This window comes from Meleagris gallopavo, chromosome 2, assembly GCF_905368555.1.
Source record: "Meleagris gallopavo chromosome 2, MGAL_WU_HG_1.1, whole genome shotgun sequence".
NCBI classification, from domain to species: Eukaryota; Metazoa; Chordata; class Aves; order Galliformes; family Phasianidae; genus Meleagris; species Meleagris gallopavo.
The window spans coordinates 672,832-692,500 of record NC_139405.1 but is presented as its reverse complement, the minus strand read 5'-3'; the positions used below and the strand labels follow the sequence as shown (position 1 = coordinate 692,500).

The 19,669-nt window shown below is 46.7% G+C and overlaps 1 protein-coding gene across 9 annotated transcripts in view; it reads right to left on the bottom strand.

The window, feature by feature from the left end:
- BCL11A (BCL11 transcription factor A) overlaps window positions 1-19,669 on the bottom strand; it is a 59,034-nt gene that overhangs the window by 4,816 nt on the left and 34,549 nt on the right. For 5 of the 9 annotated variants that reach the window (XR_014881721.1, XM_085218465.1, XM_085218464.1 and 2 more), the window contains exon 3: window positions 1-3,001. This exon is cut by the window's left edge. Coding sequence is in view for 6 of the 9 variants with exons in the window: in XM_085218465.1 (XP_085074591.1) it covers window positions 996-3,001 (2,006 nt within the window). In the remaining 3 variants the exon portion in view is untranslated. The remainder of the gene's footprint in view (window positions 3,002-19,669) is intronic. The other 4 variants (XR_014881722.1, XR_014881723.1, XM_085218460.1 and 1 more) reach the window with 4 other exon arrangements.

The following is a 19,669-nucleotide window of genomic DNA, read 5'->3' as shown; positions in this document are numbered from 1 at the left end:
TGGGGGGGGTACAAGAGTGGGGCAGGGAGCTCCTATCTCTTTGCACGCTCCGGGAGCGAGGCAGTCTCTACACCAGCACGAAGGGTCGGGACTGGGAGAGAGCAGGCAGAGGGGGGCTGCCGCCGTCAGGGCTGGGGCTGGGGCTGGGACTGGGGCTGGGGCTGCTCCTCCTCAAACGTCCCCACGTCCCCACGTCCTCGCTCCTCACGCGGGCTCAGCGCCGAGATGAGCTACGAGTGCAGAGGGAGCAGAAAGGAGTCGTCAGCATCGCTCGCAAGAGATCCAAGGCACTCAGATTTTGTGTTTTAAACCAAATGAGAATAGGAATTTACCTCTCAGTTACCGGTGGCGGAGGGCTGGGCTTCAAGTAAAGGCCTGTTCCTAAGCGGTACTCTGTCCAATCGACACGTTTATTCTTTTAAGACAGAAATCTAGCTAACGTGACGCCTCTTCAGTGCTATCGATCCTGTCCGCAGAAGGTTACCCAGAGCGCGCATTCCTTCACACGTCACAAAACAAAACTGTACATGATATGTATTACAGGATGTATGCAGCATGGTCGGTTCTGTTTGCTCTTGTTTTTGTTTTGTTTCGATTTTCTCTTTTCCTCTTTTTTTTTTTTTTTTTTTTTTTTTTTTTCCAAACGGAACTGGAAACAGCGACATGTTTGCTCAGCAACTAATCAGGGACAATTTAAAAAATAGCCATAACATACCATACATGCTGTCTAATTCAAAATAAAAAATAAAACAAAAACAAAAACATACACAACATGTAAATTATTGCACAAGAGAAAGGCTCAAAGTTTGCGTAAAATGCAATAGTATTGCCCCGATACAGATCATGCATTCAAACGGTGAGAACAAAAAGAAAATAAACAGGTGTGCTGGTGACAAGCACTTTCCAAATTTCCTTAGCTTCCATTAGTTTAATCACAAGGGACTAAAAAACCTCTACAGGGAGCCGGGGCAGGGACAGGGAGTATTAATATACCTCTATTCAGTTTTTATCTCATTATTCAAGACTCGATCACTGTGCCATTTTTTCATGTGTTTCTCCAGGGTACTGTACACGCTAAAAGGCATCTTACAAATCTCGCATTTGTAAACGTCCTTTCCCACCTGACCATGTGTTTTCATGTGCCGAGTGAGCTTGCTACTCTGGGCGCAGGCGTAGTTGCAAAGCTCACACTTATAGGGCCGCTCGCCCGTGTGGCTCCGTCTGTGGACAGTGAGATTACTACAGTTCTTGAAGACTTTCCCACAGTACTCACAAGTGTCGCTGCGTCTGCCCTCTTTTGAGCTGGGCCTGCCAGGGCCCGGGCCACTAATATGCGGGGTGCTCCCTCCACTTCCCGTGCCGCTTCGGCCCGAGATGCCACCATCCAGCTCTCCCGGCGGCGTGGAGAAGCGCAGGCTGCCATTCTCTGATGAGTGCTCAGAGGAGGAGGCGAAGGGCGATTGTCGGGAGTCACCGAAGCTGAGGAAGGGGTCCTTCAGCTGCCGTGAGGCAGCATAGCCAGCCAGCCACTGCGAGTAAACATTTTCAGTGTTGGGCATGGCGGCGGTGGGTAGATCGAACTCCTTCTCCAGCTTGATGCGTTTGGAGAAGGGGCTCAGGGAGCTGGGACTACCTAGCAGCAGCTTTTTGGACAGGCCGCCTGAGGCAGACTCCCCAGGAGAGCAGCCCCGGCCGTTGACCGCCCCGTCGTCAATGCGGTCGGACTCACCAGCCACCGAGTCTTCATCGCAAGTGTCCCTGTGTACCTCGGCCTCGGAGAGGTGGCCCCGTTTGTGCTTCTCCCCCAGCACCTGGTGGAAGGCCTCACTGAAGTGCTGCATGGAGCTGAGAACCATACCTTGCATGACATCTGGCATCGACCGGCTCTCCTCTCCAGCCCGCGAGTTGTTCTCGTGGTGATGGGCCGCCTCCAGGTTCATCCCAAAGCCATAATCTGGCCTCTCATTCTCGGTCAAGTCCTCCTCTTCTTCCTCCTCCTCTTCCTCCTCCTCCTCCTCCTCTTCCTCTTCCTCCTCATCTCCATTCTCAGGGATCATGTTGGGGTCATTCTCACTCTTGAACTTGGCCACCACTGACTTGAGGGCACTACTGGCACTGCCAACCAGGTCGCTGGTGCCGGGCTCAGGGGAGCTGGCAGTGGAGAGCCCATCATCGGACTTCACTGTCATGGGTGATGACTTGTGCATGTGTGTCTTCATGTGGCGCTTCAGTTTGCTGGCCTGAGTGCAGGCGTGGTCGCACAGGTTGCACTTGTAGGGTTTCTCCCCAGTGTGGCTCCTGCGGTGGACCACCAAGTTGCTCTGGAACTTGAAGGTCTTCCCACAGAACTCGCAGGACTTGGACTTCATTGGTGGCTGGGAGGGAGGAGGAGCGGACTGCAGAGGAGGAAGAGGTGGTGTGGCCAGGAACGGGGGTTTGCTGCCAGGCTGGAAGGGCTGCAGCAGCCTTTGCATAGGGCTGGGCCGGCTCGGGGACAGGGGCGGACTGGAGGTGTTGCCGGCCAGCTCCCGCAGCCGCCGGGAGAAATCCATAGCAGGGGGCTCCATCGCCATGGGGTTCAGTCGCAGCACCCTGTCAAAGGCACTAGGGTGATGGGTGGCCAGAGCCATTTCTTCGGCACCCAGGCGCTCTATGCGATGCGGATCCAAATGGTGCCTCGGGGGAGGGCTAAAGAGGGGCGGCGTGGGTGGGAATCTCCCTTCTCCCAGCCCTGACGCCTCTCTCGAGACAGAGCCAGGTATTCTGAGCAGGTTAAAAGGGTTATTGTCTGCAATGTGAATCCCATGGAGAGGTGGCTGGGAAGGGCACTCTGCACCTAGTCCTGATGGGATACCAACCCGTGGTGTCAGGGGGCTGCCATGCTCGCTTTCTAGGTAGATCCGTAAGCCGTGCGTGTTCTGTGCGTGCTGCAAGAGGAACCAGGCGCTGTTGAAAGGTTGTTTACAAGTCGTGCACGTGTAGCTGCTGGGCTCTTCTTTACCTGCAAAACAACACAACAGCAGCGTAAATGTTTAATCGCCTCCACGCCTGAGGTGTCCTACCACACAAGGCCACAGCCAAGTGGGGAGAGGGGAGCATTCAGGGCTGGAGGAAGTTCCACTCCACTTCCCAGCTCAGAACTGAACTCAGAACTGTGGAATAGGGCCTGGACGAGGAAGAAAGTTGCAGACAAACAGGGAGTGGGCTGGAGCACTGCAGATGGGCTGAGGCTGGTGAACAATATGGCAGCACGGAGCGAGCACACTGTTACACGGTCATTTATTTTGGGAGATAACATGGGCATTACAAAGGAGCAACCAACTAATAAATAATTAAACAAAAAGCAAGCTAATAATGGCAGAAGAAAGCAGCCCCTGATTATATTAAAAAGCAAGGGAAATTAATAACTTTTTGAGGTATAAGGGAAGAGCAGTAGGAGATAGGGAGACAATGAGCATGTTTCCATCAGTTCTGGTTAGTTTGTGCATAAGCAGCTTTCCATTTCCGTATGCAATTGTTGCTCAGTGCTGGTAACCTGCAACTAGAGCTAAGATGAGCACAAAAAATGACTTCCAGTCCTGCCTAGCTGTTCTATAGAGATGCTATTTCACTGATTTAAAAAAAAAAAAAAAAAAAAAAAAAAAAAAACCACCCCTGAGATTTGCTAAGTACAAATAACAAAAATACCCCCAGGGTCTTCCCAAGCAAGCTGTGCCCAGGGGACTCCCAGCTCCAGCCAAACCACTGCAGGTAAATCTCGGCATGAGACAATGTGAGAGTTACCCAAATAAGGTTTAACATAATTGCCTAGTGTGAAGAAATGAGGATTAAAGGAAAGAGAAAAAAAAAAAAAAAGCAGATATGGAAAGAAAACATAATTTTATCCACGACTGTCTTGTTTCCCATCTCAGTTGAGGAGAACAGCTTCATCCAGGTGTCGTACAATGAGCTGAATGGTGAGATGGGAACAGCAGGGAGGCAACCAGCAGCACCACCAGCAGAGAAATGCTGCAGCTACCCGCTTCCTCCATCATTACACATTTGGCCTGACAATCTGAATTGGGTGAGTAAAACACACCTTGGCCATCTCCAGCAGGCGTTTAACACTTTAAGCCACTTTAAAAGCTCTTGGAATAATATTTGACATCTCGTCCTTCAACTGCAGCCAGCGTTCAAATAAAATGCATCGCAGTGCTTGCTATGCGCCAGGCATGCTAGTGCAGATAAATACTTAAATCTGTTGAAATTAGAGCAAAATTCAATTGGGCTTTCACATTCACTCTGCTCATTTGTGAGCTCAGGAAAAAAAAAAAAAAAAAAGAAACATGAAAATTTCATCTTGCTTTGCTGTAACAAAGTGGAAGTTTTTACCAACGCACTACAAGTTGCACATCATGGCCATGGTGCACCGACAAAGTAAGGCTACCTTGTTTCTCTATTTTATGTATTAGCACAGAGAAAATAGCATTTTATCTTATAATGAGGATACAACATACAGTGCTCACTATCGCATTTTAGTATTCCCATCAACTAGATATTCCAGATCATAAGGGCAGCTAGCATAATCATAATGTCAATGAGAAGGGCTGTTACGACTGAGACTAAAGATTACATGGAAAAAGCTGCTTTGAAACTAGTAATTATTACCAGTCCACTAATAGCAAATGATGCATTACAGTTTCACCATATAATCTGTATTTCACTCAGCTCCTGCCAGTACAGCCTTATTATATTACTGTGCTCACAATTTCTAAATTCCTAAACTACAGTCATCAATAAATGTGTTACTTGCCATAATTTGCAAAATTACTTTGTTCAAAACATCTTCGACTGTTATAAAGACTAGAATTGATTTCCTGCATGGTAAAATTAGGGCTACATTGATTTAGTGGAGTGTAAAATGTAATATTATTCTTCATTTACTTTCCTGAAAAACAAGTTTTTAATTTGCCGTCCATGTTTAGTAATCAAGACAATAATTTAAATTTAAAGTAATGTTTATGTACAAAACCTCCCTAATCTCAAACGACCAACCATTTTCGAAAAAATGCCATAAAGCTGGGCAGTAAAAGAAAGCAGTGAAATGGTAAAAATCTGTGGTTTGCCTCCACCTCCTACTTTGAAGAGACACAATTTCTAATTTGTCTATTAGTTCTTGATTAATTATGGAGACCATGGACTGACCAGCTTAATACAGGCCTTGCCAATTGGTAAGAATTATGGCAATTGGTCGCTCGTTACCAGCAAGCAGAGACATGAGCAATACAGAGGGTTTGGAGGAGTCTCACCTTCCCTTTATCCCAACCCATCATGCCTGGTTGTGCTCCTGTAGTAGCCCAGGCTGGAAGGGGTCCAGTGGATGCTTCATTTCATAGCTTGCCTCACCTTCTCCCAGGGCAGTGTGATAGGACAAAACAGTTCTGCATTGCCACTAGGATTTTCCAACAATTTCCAAAAGACTTACAGGAGTGTCTCGAACCTGGACGTGAAGCAGGACGTCACCACCCCAGCCCATGGCTCCACCTCTATCCCTTCTCTCCCGTTGTTTGCTTATTGGTGATCCACTGGAAAGCGCCTTGATATACACAGTGCCCCCCCCCCCCCCACATACCAAGGAAGCACACAAAAAACATGGCACATTAAATTTTCTACAAGAAAAAGCTTGAGCCCCTCCCAGTCCCTCTCCAAAACTTGTTTTTTTCACAGCTTTTCACTCAGCGAGTGGAACAGGTGCTGGCACAGGCTGGCAGAGGAGCTGAGGATGTCCCATCCCCAGAGGTGCTCAAGGCAAACAGCAGTAGGGGCTGGGTGGGCTTTAACATCACTTCAAACTCAAGGTATCCTAGGATTCTATGATAATTTTCTGCAGCTCCATGCAAGTGCAGACATCCACAAACACATGGGCTTACTCCCCATGATACCCCCATGCAAAACTTCATACTGAGACCACACATCTCCATCCTCCTGCCTATGCCATCAATACCACACAGCACTTACTCTTCCATCTCATGCGGAACCATGTCTAACACCTTGCAAAGTCTATTTCATCTGCATTTATCAATGAAGCTTGTCATCCTGAAGAATGAAATCAGGTTTATTTGACAAGATCTGCATTCCATAAATTTGAGTGGCATGTATTATATTTTAGCCTTAATTCTTTATCAGTTGAATCTCATGCCAGCTCCTCAATTATTTTCCCTGAGCAGATAAGCGAAGTATTACTAGTGGTCTTCCAATTACCCAGCCACCCATGGACACTATTTTCCCAGTCTGTAAACTTTATAAAGAACAAGCATCACTTGCCAACATTTAGGGATTCTTGGGTGCAAGTTGTCAGGGCTTTTTCATTTAAAAATATTTATCTCCATTGGACCTCATATAAAATCTTCCTCAGCTACTAATGGCATAGAAAAAATGTCACCACGTGCCTATGATACACAAATGTAACATTTCCAGCTCTTCAGCAGAAATATTGATCAAATACCACTACCTTGATGCTCCCTTTGCCTAAACCCAGCTGTGAGCTCTCCAGGAACACCTGTATTTCCAGCATTCTTTTTGGCCAAGGTTGCCTTCTCCTTCCTGGTCAGATCAGAATAAAAGCAGCTTCCAGTTACTATTTACAGTTCTCTGTGTACATTTTTCCTCCCAGAAAATCTTACAGACAATTTCCCTCTCCTCTTGGGAACTGGCCCCAGGCCCCATGGGGAGCAGAGAAGCATGGTGCAGCCCCATTTCCCCTTTGCTTTTTGTGGTGGCATCAGTGCCAAGGATCTGGCTTGCAGGCTTACACAAAACCCTCAGAACCACAGGAGGCCATGTCTTGGATGTCATGCACAAATCCTGAACCAATACACCCCACCCCTCTTTTTCTCAACCCTATGAAGACTATACTGGGACACCCTGTGGCGAACAGGAATGCATGGAAGAAACCCAGTGGGTCTCACCAATGACTGCTCACCCATGACCACTGATTTACGCCTGTTGAGCACCCCAGCCCATAGACAGCCAGTGCTACCACGCCACATTTCTAAGGAGCACCATGTAGTACCTAAAATGCCTCTTGGAACTGATCCTACCTTCCACGGCCCCAACAGAAGTGAATTAAGTTGGAACACATGTGCAACAGATTTAGATTCCAATCTGAAAAACCGTTAACAAATGACTGGAATGGATACTGGCATTTGAGTGCCTTTCGGGGCAGTTGGCACAATTACTTAATAAAACAGGAAGATATGCCTGCTCTCAGCATTCAGAGGTTTCTCTATATTACAAAAATAACATAGTTGATCCTTCCTCACCATGCTCACAGAGTACCCCAGCAAGCTCCCAACACCTGGGCACAACACAAGGCCACGGCCGTGCCCGCAGCACCAGCAGCCGTGCCAGACACGGGCTGGGGAAGGGACCAGCTGGGAGGAGAAGCTGTCAGCTAGATGCCACTGCTGGGAGTGAAACACATTCTGGAGCAAGGCGCCCAACTCCAACCATTGCCAAGTGAGTAATGGAATAATCTGCATGTGCGAGCCAATGTGTTTTGGAAGAGCTTCCTCCATTTCTCAAAAGTCAGGGTTGGATCCAGAAAAGCTGCTCTCCGGACACACTGGCGCTTTGGAGAAGAGAAGCGGCAAAACAGCTACACAGCTTCACACCTTCGGATGACCGCCTGGCTCTGCAGACCCTCTGTTTCCCTGTGCTTGCTTCAAGCAACACCCAGGGGTGCTGCCACACTGCTGGTCACATGGGTGACTCGAGCACATATCTGAGACCTTTTGCCATCAGACAGAGACCAGAGCACGTGCTGCAAGCACCTCCCTCACTTCTGCTTGCCATGTAAGACAACTCGAGCCAAACCCAGAGACTTCTTCATCCTGCTTTAATGTCAACTAACTGCTTGAATTTTGGACTGATAAATGTTGAGTTGTTATGCTATTTAAAGGGGGGGGAAGAGAAAGAGGAGTTAATTGTTACTACTCGTACTTGATTCAGCTCTCCTCCATCTGGCCTGTCAAATCTCTCTTCTTTTTTTTCATTTTTGGAAATCTGTACTATTGAAATTCCTTCAACTGAAAGCAAGTGACACGGAGCCGTTGGGACACAGGAAGCTCAGCAGGGACAGGAGATAAGTGGGTCCACTCTTGTCTGCGGTAGCCACTTCTCCCTTCAGCATGACACATGGGCTGCCTCATGACTCACCTTTTCCTAGTGGTTGGCACCATCAGCACAAGTGGAAAACAAACTGACCAGACAGGCTTTTCCTTAGTACCCTCATCCTTCCTCATGGCCTTCGAAGTTACAAAAGGCGTGACATTAATGGTCCATATTAATGAGTTATAAGCAGCTGCTAGTGTTGTTCTTATCAGCAGTGCTGATGTTGTTCCAGTGGTTAATAATAATAATAATTATTATTATTATTATTATTATTATTATGGCTGCATTTATGTACTACAGAGAACTTTCTGAACTTTTCTGTTTATCACTCTCAGTGTTCTTTGTGAATTTTACCATCACAGTTTTCAATAAATGCTGGGGCTAGTTCACTCCTTTAGCACAGCGGTTTTAGCCCAAAGCAAGTCGAAATTCACTTCTCAGTCTTAACTGAGATTCGATGATCCTGATTAATGATCCTGATTAATTAACTTGAATAGAAAAGGAAAATGCTCCCCAAAGCAACACAGTGAGGTTTATGAATTGAGAAGCACTGCTACTGTTGTGCATTTAAAAAATACAGTTCTGCAAAGGAAATTCATGTTGGCTGTGAACAGGACAGATGCCAGCTCCTGGAACCAACAGAGTTCACATTAAAAATCTAAAAAACGTTTTGCTTTGTGGGATCCTCAGTGACTTGCTCCCCCAACTGCCTTTCTGCCATGACTTATCTATTGGTTCATGATAAACAGTAACTAGTCATTACTGAAATGAATTCATAAACTGTTTTTTTCCTTCCTGAAAAGATTTTTTTAAATATAAATTCAACTTCCTGAACTTATTTTAATAAGATTGGCAAAATGTTTTTCACAAAGTCTCAACAATGCTGTTGTTGCACAGACTATGTTTCTTTTGAAGAAGAACCACGCCAAAACACTATGCAGTACCACTAAAGCTATTAGCCAAACTTAGAAAGCAACAGCAGTAATAAAACCAAAGGTGGAGCCACCATCACTTCACCATTCCAACGGACACAATTAAGGGCAGTGTCTCCAGTAATTCATTTCTTTCTCCAAAAGCTGTGTTTTCAGCAGGCAGCATCTCCAGCTGTCACTCTTGAAAGCCTCCCACCAGCATCACCACTGGGACAGTCAGAGGAAACCAGGTCCATCTACCACAAAGCCTAAAGCCTGTCAGCTGGAAGGAGAAGTTATTTGGGCTTAGGGCTGGGAAGGGACTGAGCAGAGACTTCATTGGATCCCTGACCCACAGTAGTACCAAAGCCCATCCTGACTCTGGGCAAAGCCTAAATCCAGTGGCCCACATGTTTACCCAATGGCTGCTGGGGACAATCAAGTTAATAGCCCACTTTTTAAATAAAAGGTAATTATATTGCTACAGAGATATTCCAAGTAATTTTATTCACTGATACACACCATACATGATGAATTATTCCCTTTTCTAATTTCTGTTGACTCCCTTTTTCTCTTCTTGCTCTCTTCCCTTCCGACAGCCATATGACTAAGTCTGAATAAAAGGCAGAGAACGCTTCAAAAAGTTTCCTTCCAAGAAATGAACACCAAGAAGGCTGTGCTGAGCTGCAGGACCCCTGCCAGAGCAGGACAAGAGAAGAGAGGGTGACAGAGGCTGTGAGAAAGGAGGGATGCAGCCTCCCACCGCTGCCAGTGAGGCATACCTCCTCACCTCTTCTTTGGCTGTCTTTCTGTAACACTTTTTGGCATGCTAAGTTTTCTCTTTCTCTGACAGCTGAAGAGTGGAGAGATAGCTGCAAGGCTGTGCATCTCCAGGAGTGGCCGCACTGCATGGGGACGAGCACAGGCAGAGGCACTGCACTGCAACAACAAATCGATCTGCTCTCAGTGAGTAGGAGCTGCTCTGTCAGAGTGACACAGCCCCAGTCACCTACTTGCCACTCTGGGCTTGCTGCTCAGAGCAGGCCTGTAGTTTAGGTTTAGTAAAGGGGATGCGAAGACTCAGCATCATTCCCCTTGAGAGCCCCGTTCCATCATTTCCTTCCTAAAAATGAACTCCTTCTGGCCCTCCTAGCCTAGCCTTCCCCTCTGGCTCACTTTCCTCTCACTCTCAAAGCAATGGTGTTTAGCCAGCAGCAAACCATCCTGACAAAGAGTCAGGGAAAAGCAAGTTCCCCAAAACAAGCTCTGTGGCTGCAAATCACCAGTTTGGAAGGAAAAGGTTTATTCTGTCCCTCACTAAGTTCAATGTCACCACAGAGTTGCAAGCACAGCAAGTGTTGAGTCAGATACTATCGCATTTTGCTCCATCACTTGCACAAGCACCTATTAGTAGAATTAATAAAAATTTTCTCTGCTTTGCAAATAGGACCAAAAGGTGTCGTAAAGTTGTCCAGTCTCCTCCAGTTTATTCCATCTCCTCTCCACAGATAAGATATCCTTGAAGCTGAAAATGATATAACACTGAGAATATCTAGAATTGGAGGATGTGAGACTTGCAAGGATTGCTACAGCTTTATTGCACTCCCAGGACAGGGAGAGTATTTACCATACATATATCACGTCAAGGAATGCAAAAAAGGGCATATGAAAATTTGGGGATTCAAGCTCGGGAGTTTAAATTCATGGAAAGGAAGATAAAGAGTGTTTTTTCTTATTTATAGATTTGCAGATGAAATCCAGCAAAAAGAGCCCTCCCCCAAAAACCCTCCTTTATGTCAGTACGGCTGATTCAATTTCCCAGCTCACAAGGTCTCCTCTGCCCGAGTACTGCCCAACCCCAATAACACATACTCTCCCAAGGTTAAGATCTGTTTCCTTACAATAATGCAGAAAGCTGTTGTTTCAGTAGCGGCGGCGGGAGCCAGCTTTGAAGGACAGGTTAGTACCACACTACATTTAACTGGAATCAGTTCATCTGATTATACAGCGCCTCGGTTTCTGGAATATGTAATCATCTCTTTCTGATGACATTTTAAATATCCAACTAGACAAATAATTGTGGCAATAATTGATAGCTGAGTCAAGCTGGAAGATTATTGATTGGCACAGTACCCACTGAAACAAATGTTCATCTTTCAAACACTACAGTGAGGATGCTTAAATCTAACTTTTGCTGATAAATGATAAAAATGTGATTTACTGATAAAACCACTGGAAGAGAATATGCACTTCAGGATTTGATTACTTTGTGAAATTTTTAGAAGAAAAATTAGGCACCAGGATTTATATTCTATTTTGTGTGAATAATTGCCAAGCTGGGGATGAGGAGGTGAACATAAATACGTGCAAAGCAGACTCCAGGAGTCATTGATTAACCCTTGTACCCCCTGAGCAGCACATACCTGTGGAGTGACCTCAGATCTGCAGGTCAGCTGTGAGTGCGGGGCAGGCACTGGGGTGCCAGGCAGGCAGCTCAGCTCACTGAGGCAGAGACAAAATGAGGCTCTGCTCTCATTTGCTGAGGTGTAGATCAGGAGTGGTGTCACCAAAATACGCAGCGTTACAATGCCATAAAAGTGCCGTGAACGAGGGGAAGATTGGGTGCATTTGAAAATGGGATTTGCGGCCTTGAAAGGAGGGGTATTGAAGCTGAAATAAAACCACATCTCAGAACTGATGACGCTGGGGTCTGTTTAAATGCGGTTTTCCTTCTCATCATGAAAGTCTGCCAGCCTCACAGCACTGCCTGTGCATCACAGGGGGAGAAATGGAGAACCTCTGACACTGAGCAGAGCGAGGAGCAGGAGCCGTGGCACAGCATCGCATGTGGGCAAAGGCAAACATGGATTGGCTGCGTTGAAATTAAGGAAAAGCTCCCAAATATTTGATCAGAGAACAAAGACAAATTTCAGAGTAGGAGATGAAAAACGCACTGCAATGATTTGAAAGCGAGCCCTTAGGAGCTGACCAAGCTGCACCAAGTGGCTGCTAAACCCATGCACATGTTAGCTAGCTGCAGTGATGCACTGAACCCTGATAGTCACAGCATGCAAGGGCTCTCTGATTTACAGAGCCCCAGCGAACTAGGAAACCCCTGGACTCTGCCAATGGTGGTCACTCAGAAGCACCCAGAGCCCAGCTTTCGGAACTCAGTTGCTGCTACAGCCCTGGCAGAAAGCTACAAGCGTGGCTGCCGTGTTTGCATGCACCCTGCCATGTTGGAAACAAAACACCAAGGAGAGCTACATTCACCTGACACTATCAATAGCTCCAGTTGCAATCTTTTTGGATTTTTTTCCCTGCCAACTGGCTGGCACAGCCAGTCCAGGAAACAGGAGCAGCACTTATCCAATCCTGTGTTGGTGCAGGTCTCCCAAGCAAGGGAAGTTCCTTGCAGAGCAACTTGTCAGTGCTGAAACCCCAAGCCTCAATCCCACAGCAGCCTGTGTACACTTTGCATCTGTACCTATGACATTTCCTTCCTTCTTGGTATTCTTTCCTTCTCCCTGCCCCCTTTTTGTGTCTGTGGTTGCAGCTACCTGGATCACAAAGGAAAGGACTGTGCAAGAGAATGCACCCAAAGTGCAATCCTGTCCATCCAAAAAACATGCCAGTCTGGGAAAGGTGGGCATGATAAACAGAATGGTGCTCACTCCATGATGCCAGATGGGGAGCCAGCAGCCAGGAGGCTGAGCAGAATCAAGGACAAAGGACAAACACTGGTTAGCATGAGCAGCCTAGGCACTCTGAGATGCCCCTGGCCACAGAGGCTTCCTTTGTGCAGTCAGAAGCCCCACTGTGTGCAGGACAAGAGGTTTTGGAAGCACTCACCAGCAAGAGCTGCAATCAACCTTTGCAAGACTTCTCAGTTTGGGACTTCTCACCATATTCCCTGATTTGACCACACACACAGAGAGCAGGGCTGTGACTTTTTCTTCAGCTAACACTCCATCATGGTGTGGGAGAAATGCAAATGGAAAGAAAATCTTTTTTTGTTTGTTTGCTTTTTGTTTGTTTGTTGTTTTGTTTTTGTTTGTTTGCTTGCTGGTTTGGGTTTTTTTTTTTGTTTGTTTGGTTGGTTGGTTTGTTGATTGTGGGGTTTTTTTTGCATATGCCAGCACCAAATAAAATGAGAAACCTCTGTTTTGAAACACAAGAAAAATGGTTCAAGTCCCAGTGAAAGCCCAAAGGCAAAATGACAGACCCACGGTCACACAGGGAGCTGGCTGCAGACACACTAGCAAATTAACTCTCAGGAACAGTCTAGCATTGGCAGGGAAATGAATAAGATGATCTAAGAGATATTTTCCACCTCTAATAGGATTTGATGATGATTTTGCATAGCCTTTTGTGCTAGCCTGGCTTTTGATAAAGGCATGGTGTCTCTTTTCAACCCACATGTGAGTGAGAGATTAATAAGTTGCAAACTCGGCCCACTTCTGCTATAAATGGTTCCTGTGCAGAGAGGGGAAAAAAGCCAAGCTACAGCTGATAAAAAACTGAGTGCAGTCAGTGTTTTACACCCAAATCCTCAGCTATTAGGAGATTCAGAAAAGAGACACAATTTCTCCTCCAGCACCCAAAAAAGGTACTGATTTACTAAGCAGTTGAGGCAGTGATGTACAAGCTCAACTCTTACCCTTCTCCTTGCCAAAAAGCCTGCGGAGGAGCAGGGCTGGAAGCAACATGCCAATTAGCTCTTAAATAAGTGGAAGCAGAAGAAGGTGGATTCTCCCCAGCTCAGGAGAGTGGGCAGAGCCCTGCAGGTGAGAAAGGCAGCATTGAGATTGGGTTCAGAGTTGTTGCCCAGTCCTGCTCTGGTCAGTGCAGGGCAACAGCTGAGGAGCAATCTTGGAGGGTGAAAGGAGAGCGCAGCAATGGTAAGGAACAGAATGAGAACAAGAGTTCTTAAGTTTATGAAACGGACTGTAGAGAAGCCCATCTTTTTTTCAAGATAAGCATTTTGTTACAAGAAAATGCAATTAAATGTTGTAACTGCCAGCACTTAGATACCAGTAATAGATAGCAATAAAAACCCTAACCTGGACTGATCCAGAGAATAATCCCCAGCGTAGTCAGCGTGGCTGTATGATGACATCCCTTCTTGGGCTAAACTCCATGGTTTGCAGAAAGTTGAGCAACAAGATGCAGGAGCAGGGAGGTAATCATCTCTCTGTACTCAGCTCTGGTGAGGCTGCAGCTTGAGAACTGTGTTAAGTTTTGGGCCCCTCACTACAAGAAGGACATTGAGGCCCTGGAACATGACCAGAGAAGGGCAACAAAACTGGCGAGGGGTCTGGAGCACAAATCTTATGAGGGGCGGCTGGGGGAGCTGGGATTGTTCAGTCTGGAGAAGAGGAGGCTCAGGGGAGACCTTACTGCACTCTACAACTTCCTGAAGGGAGGTTGTGATGAGGAGGGATTTGGTCTCTTCTGCCAGGCAACAAACAGGACCAGAGGAAATGGCTATAAGTTGTATCAGAGGAGGTTTAGGTTAGACATAAGGAAGAACTTTTTCTCTCAGAGAGTGGTAAGGCACTGGAATGGCTGCACAAGGAGGCAGTGTTCAAGAGGCATCTGGATGGGAGCTATGAATATGGTTTAGAGGCTTGTGGTAGCAATGATAGTGAGAGGACGGTTGAACTAGATGATCTTGCAGGTCATTTCCAACTTTGTGATTCTATGATTCTATGATTCACTGACACAGCACACACACGTAGCTGTGGCCTCGGAGACAAAGTGATCACTTATTCACCAGCAGTGCCAAGCAGTGCAGCCAAGTGCAGCAGGGCCCAGAGATGTGGGAGATGCACACAGATATCAGAGCGGCCATCCTGCCCTGGGCTCCTTCACCACCAACAACACAATGATACAGAATGTCAGCTCAGGATGCAATCCAAATGCTTCCCATCTCTCAGTTCTGGGGTCTGAGCATCTCCAAAGACAAACAACAAAAGACTATGTCCTCCTGTTTTCTCATCTGCAGCTATATCTCACCTTGCTTTTGAAAAAACACAGCTGGCCATTTGTTTGAGGGTAAGAAATTGGCTTCAGGACATTTTTTTCTTTTTTTTTTTTTTTAGCAATAACATAATGAAAGATCAATAACATTAATAACACTGAACAACAATATGCTACACTTCATTCTATCTAAGTCTGAGAAGCTCAGCATGCTTTGCAGATGGCCACTAATGGCACAGAAAGGAACTGGATGGGCAGCAGCTCCATAATGTGAAGCTACTCAGTGTGCCTTACCTGTACGGGGCAGGGCTGGAGGTGGCCAGGTAGAGGGTATGTCTGAAACTGCCATCAGGTTCACCTCGCCACTGCTCTGACGTCCTTGGCAATCCAGTTAAGATTTGACAGCATTTAAAGATGACAGTGCTGGAGGTAATGGGACAATGCCATAACAGGATTACAGGAAATGTGAAAGAAAGGACATACGTACGTAATGTCATTTAGGTAATGTCATCTATGAACAGCTTTTGCTTCCATTTTTGCTGACAAAGAAGTCAGTATCGCTTATAGAATTCCTTTTGAACTCTGCTATTGCCCTAAATAGTTTCCTCTTTCCTGACAGAAACCTTGCACACACCAGTCCAAATACTTCAGCACTTACTGGCTGGACCCCATGACCACGGAGTGCAGAGGGTCGGGGCAGGATGTCTTACATATTCCTGAGCCAATGCCTGAATTCTTCTCCCCTTACCTCCTCCCAGCACCCTTCCCATCAGCATTCCCTCACAGTCCTGTCACAGCTGCCCTGTCTGCCGTGAGCACAGCTTCCTCCTCTCCCCACTAGAAGTGCTGCTGCGTGCCAAGTGGCTGGCCACAAACAAAGGCGTGTTTGACCAACACTTGCTCCCAAAACAAAACCCTGGCTGGAGGAGGAAGTCCCAACAAGGAGGGGGAGCTGGGTCTGTGGCTATTTAGGAGCTCCAGGACGTGCATTCCTGCCAGACAATGGTGTCTGGCATCCCCGTTCTCTGCTCCAAGAAAATCTCATCTTCAACACCAAGTTTCTGGTGAGGTCTAATAAGAAGAAGGGATGTAACAAGAGTCCCTACGTTGTGGACAGACAATGGGTGCTGCTTGTTGGGGACAAAAGCCACTGTGTCCAGTGCCAGTCCTGGCAGGAGCAGTCCTGCTCCCGCAGGAGAAGCTGAACTTTGGAGTTTGCAGCTTCTCAAAAGTAAACTTCTGTGTGTAGGTTACTTTCCTATGAACCAAAATAGCCTCCCAAAGGACCTGGGGAAGGATTTCTGGAGCAACAGCTATTGCCGGGAACAGAGTGGTGGCTTTGGGTGGCCAAAATTAATGGAGAAATTCAAGGGGACCCTATAAGGTCCTTACTTGCTACCCTTTCCCAACAACATTTACCCATCTTCTCTTTTCATGAGCAAAATGCTTCTTTTGCACTTCTCAGTCTTGCCTTAAATGACTCCTTCCTGAGTTTGGTGAAAGTAACTGTTACAAAGAAGAGGACCTTTTGCCCCATCTATCAGTGAGATATTGGCATGTGAAGCTGGCGATTAGAGGAAACACCCTGCTTGGACAGCTGGCCCCCACCCCGATAAGTACAGTTGAAAACCACAGGGGTTACATCGCTGTGTGCAAGCCCGACAGTCTTATCCGGTAATAACCAGACGTGCAAATCTTCACCACGTTGAGCAATGTGACATCTGTCTGTTTGAGCAGTGGGTGGAACAACAGCAGGGCTGGGGAGCAGCAATCCAGATGAGCTGGATGGTGTGAGGACAGGAAAGACGGTCACAGGACAGTGGGCACTCAGTATCACTTTTTAATGTGTTTTAACCCCAACATGGACTTCTGGATTTTACGGTTAACAGCTCAACACACTAAAATTTCCTCCCTAAAGCAAGGGAAACCACAAATGACGGACAGGGCAGGACGTGGACAGCAGCAGAATGCCCTACGGTCACTGAGCTGCTGGCAAGGACCTGTGCAGATTCTGCTCTCTGATTTCCCCCAGCCAAAGCCACAGGCTGGTTTCCCCAGCCAGCACAGTAGTCTGCATCCCCAGATGCCAGACACAGCACCTCTGGCTTCCTTTCAAATAGAAATGCTTCTCTCCTTCAGAAAAAGCATTGGTGGTATTTCCTTCTATGGGTTTACTGTAGATTTCCTGCAGGCTTTGGTGGGAGCAAGACCACATCGTCTGTCTGTCTGTCCAGGCATACATTACTAATGGAGCACACTCATGATAAACACATATACATTAAAATTCTTCACAAAGCCGTAATATTTGGCTCTCCAACAGCACTTTCCAGATGGCAATGAACCAAGCCCCCATTGGAGGTGTCCATCACCAGCCCCCTTCAGCAATTAGCGATTGAGAAATCAGATGCAGCAGCCCCACTTCTTCTCCCTAGCTCCAGCTCCATGCACCAGCACCAGGTAAGTGAAAAATGCTCTGAGGTTTTCTAAAGGTTATTAATCATCTTGGCACCAAGTCTGCTCTTTGCATATTTCTCAGTGTACAGGTAAGGAGCACACCACCAGCCTGGCTGCAAAGCACAGAACACCCCAGCTCCTTGGCATCACCACTTCATGGCAGCTCCATTCTCAAGACAGCAGGGCTGTGACCGTCTTCAGAAAGGAAGATCAACTCCAGAGCTTTCTGGACTTTTCTTCTGACATAGATAAGTACGTGCATGTTTGGAGAGAGTAATTTCTTTGCATTACATTTCTACGTTACAGAAGTGCTCACACACTGCTGCTTTTAGGCCTCGCTGGAGTACAAGTATACAGATAGCAGAGCCGAGGTGTCCATCCCCATGTGCTCCTGTGGCACATCAACAGCTGCCAATCCCCACTCAGTGCAGTAGATGTGGATGACAGGATGAAATCAGCTGTGGTGGAATACACACAGTAGGTGTGAAGCCTGTGTTTTAAACAGCTGCACACTCTACTTTCATTTCCCATCTTTCCTGAAGCTGAGCACTTAAAACCCCACCCAACTGGCATCTCCCTGCAGTCCCTACAGCTATCACCAGAGATGAAGTTTTGCTGAAACACGTGCAGGTGAAATTTCAGGAATGGGACAACTCCTGTTAGAGCAGAATCTCAAAAACAGGGTGAATGCCCTGTTATCTGACCAGCCACCTTGATGCAAGTGCAGTGTCCACCCAGTGATACAGACCTGCTGGGTGAGCAGGGATGCTCGGTGCCAGGCGCTGTTTGGGCAGTGCCACCGAGTTAATGAGACGGAACCAAAACAGGGATTTGTTCCTTACCAGGAGCAGAGGGGATAGCTGCAGCCACAGTAACGGCTGAGCTGGCCTTGTGCTTCTGGTGCTGCTGATGGGAAACAAGGCCCATACAGCAGACTGCCCCATCACGCTACCCAATGGAACAGGCTGCTGAAGCACCAGCTTCTGAACTCAAAATCTTGGGAGACAGCGCTGAAGCACGTGACATATTTATAAATTATATATCACCTTTTAATTTTTAAATGTAAATACCGTTAGACAGAAATTCTACTGCAATTTTCATTCTTCCTTTGACTGTGGGATTCATACTCTTCTTTCCCTGGAGAAAAACAAGCCCTAAAAAACACACAAATGTTGTGCTGAAGCCTACTTTTCTGAAACCATCAGAGGTACAGAAACAGTTGTTAGGAGGGCACACTTTCCTTCCCCTTTCCCTCTTCAGCTCTGATGATGGAGGACACGAGGAGGGCTGCAGTAATCAGGTCTCCAGTTTCACAGTCTTACAAACTTTTTCCAAGCTCGTAATCTTATAAATAAGTCTGCAATAAGACATGCAACTGCTAGAAGTGTATTGAAACACCGGGCCTTCTCTGCCAGGATTGGACATGCACCAAACCCCTTCTCAATAGCCTCTCCTTTCCAACAGCAGTATTCAATCTCTTTAAATAAGTTTCGTGAAACCTCTCATCTTCTTTTAGCAGAGCCTCAAGCCCTCATTAGCTTTGCGGCTCTGGATTAATTCCCTTGCTTTAATGAACACACCTGTAGGTGACACCACTCTGTGGTATCCTACGGCATGACAATGAGATGCTGTGGCAACAGTTCTGATGCCATAGATAGCATTTTAATTTGAAATATGCAATAAACATGTAACAAGTTTTGTCTTAAGATCCAGAAGAAAACTATGGAAGCATCTATTCAGGAAAGGTTTGCACTGTGCAAAGCCAGCAGGACTCTGCTGAAGCTGATGAGTTATCCCGATTATGTAAATCCAGCACAACAGGGCTCTGTCCAAGAAAAGTCCAGAGAATAAGAGGTCAGAAAGCCTTCAGCCTCATAGGGGTTGTAATGACGTTCTCTCCATGGAGGGAACACTCTAGCCTTGCAGAAGACATAAAAGTGCGAACCCTCCTTGTGTACATATGACCTGAAATGCGACTAAAGTCACATTTTCAGGTTCCTGGAGCTCAGAGTGCCAGTAACATCCTGTAACCCACAGCATCAAGAGTAGAAGCTTTAAGAAAACCTGCAGACAGCAGGTTTTGCCCAGATCTGCAGCCATTCAGACTAACTAGGGAAACAGGCAGGAGAAGACTCACACGTCATGCCCAGCCTGATCACTACCACCCTGCC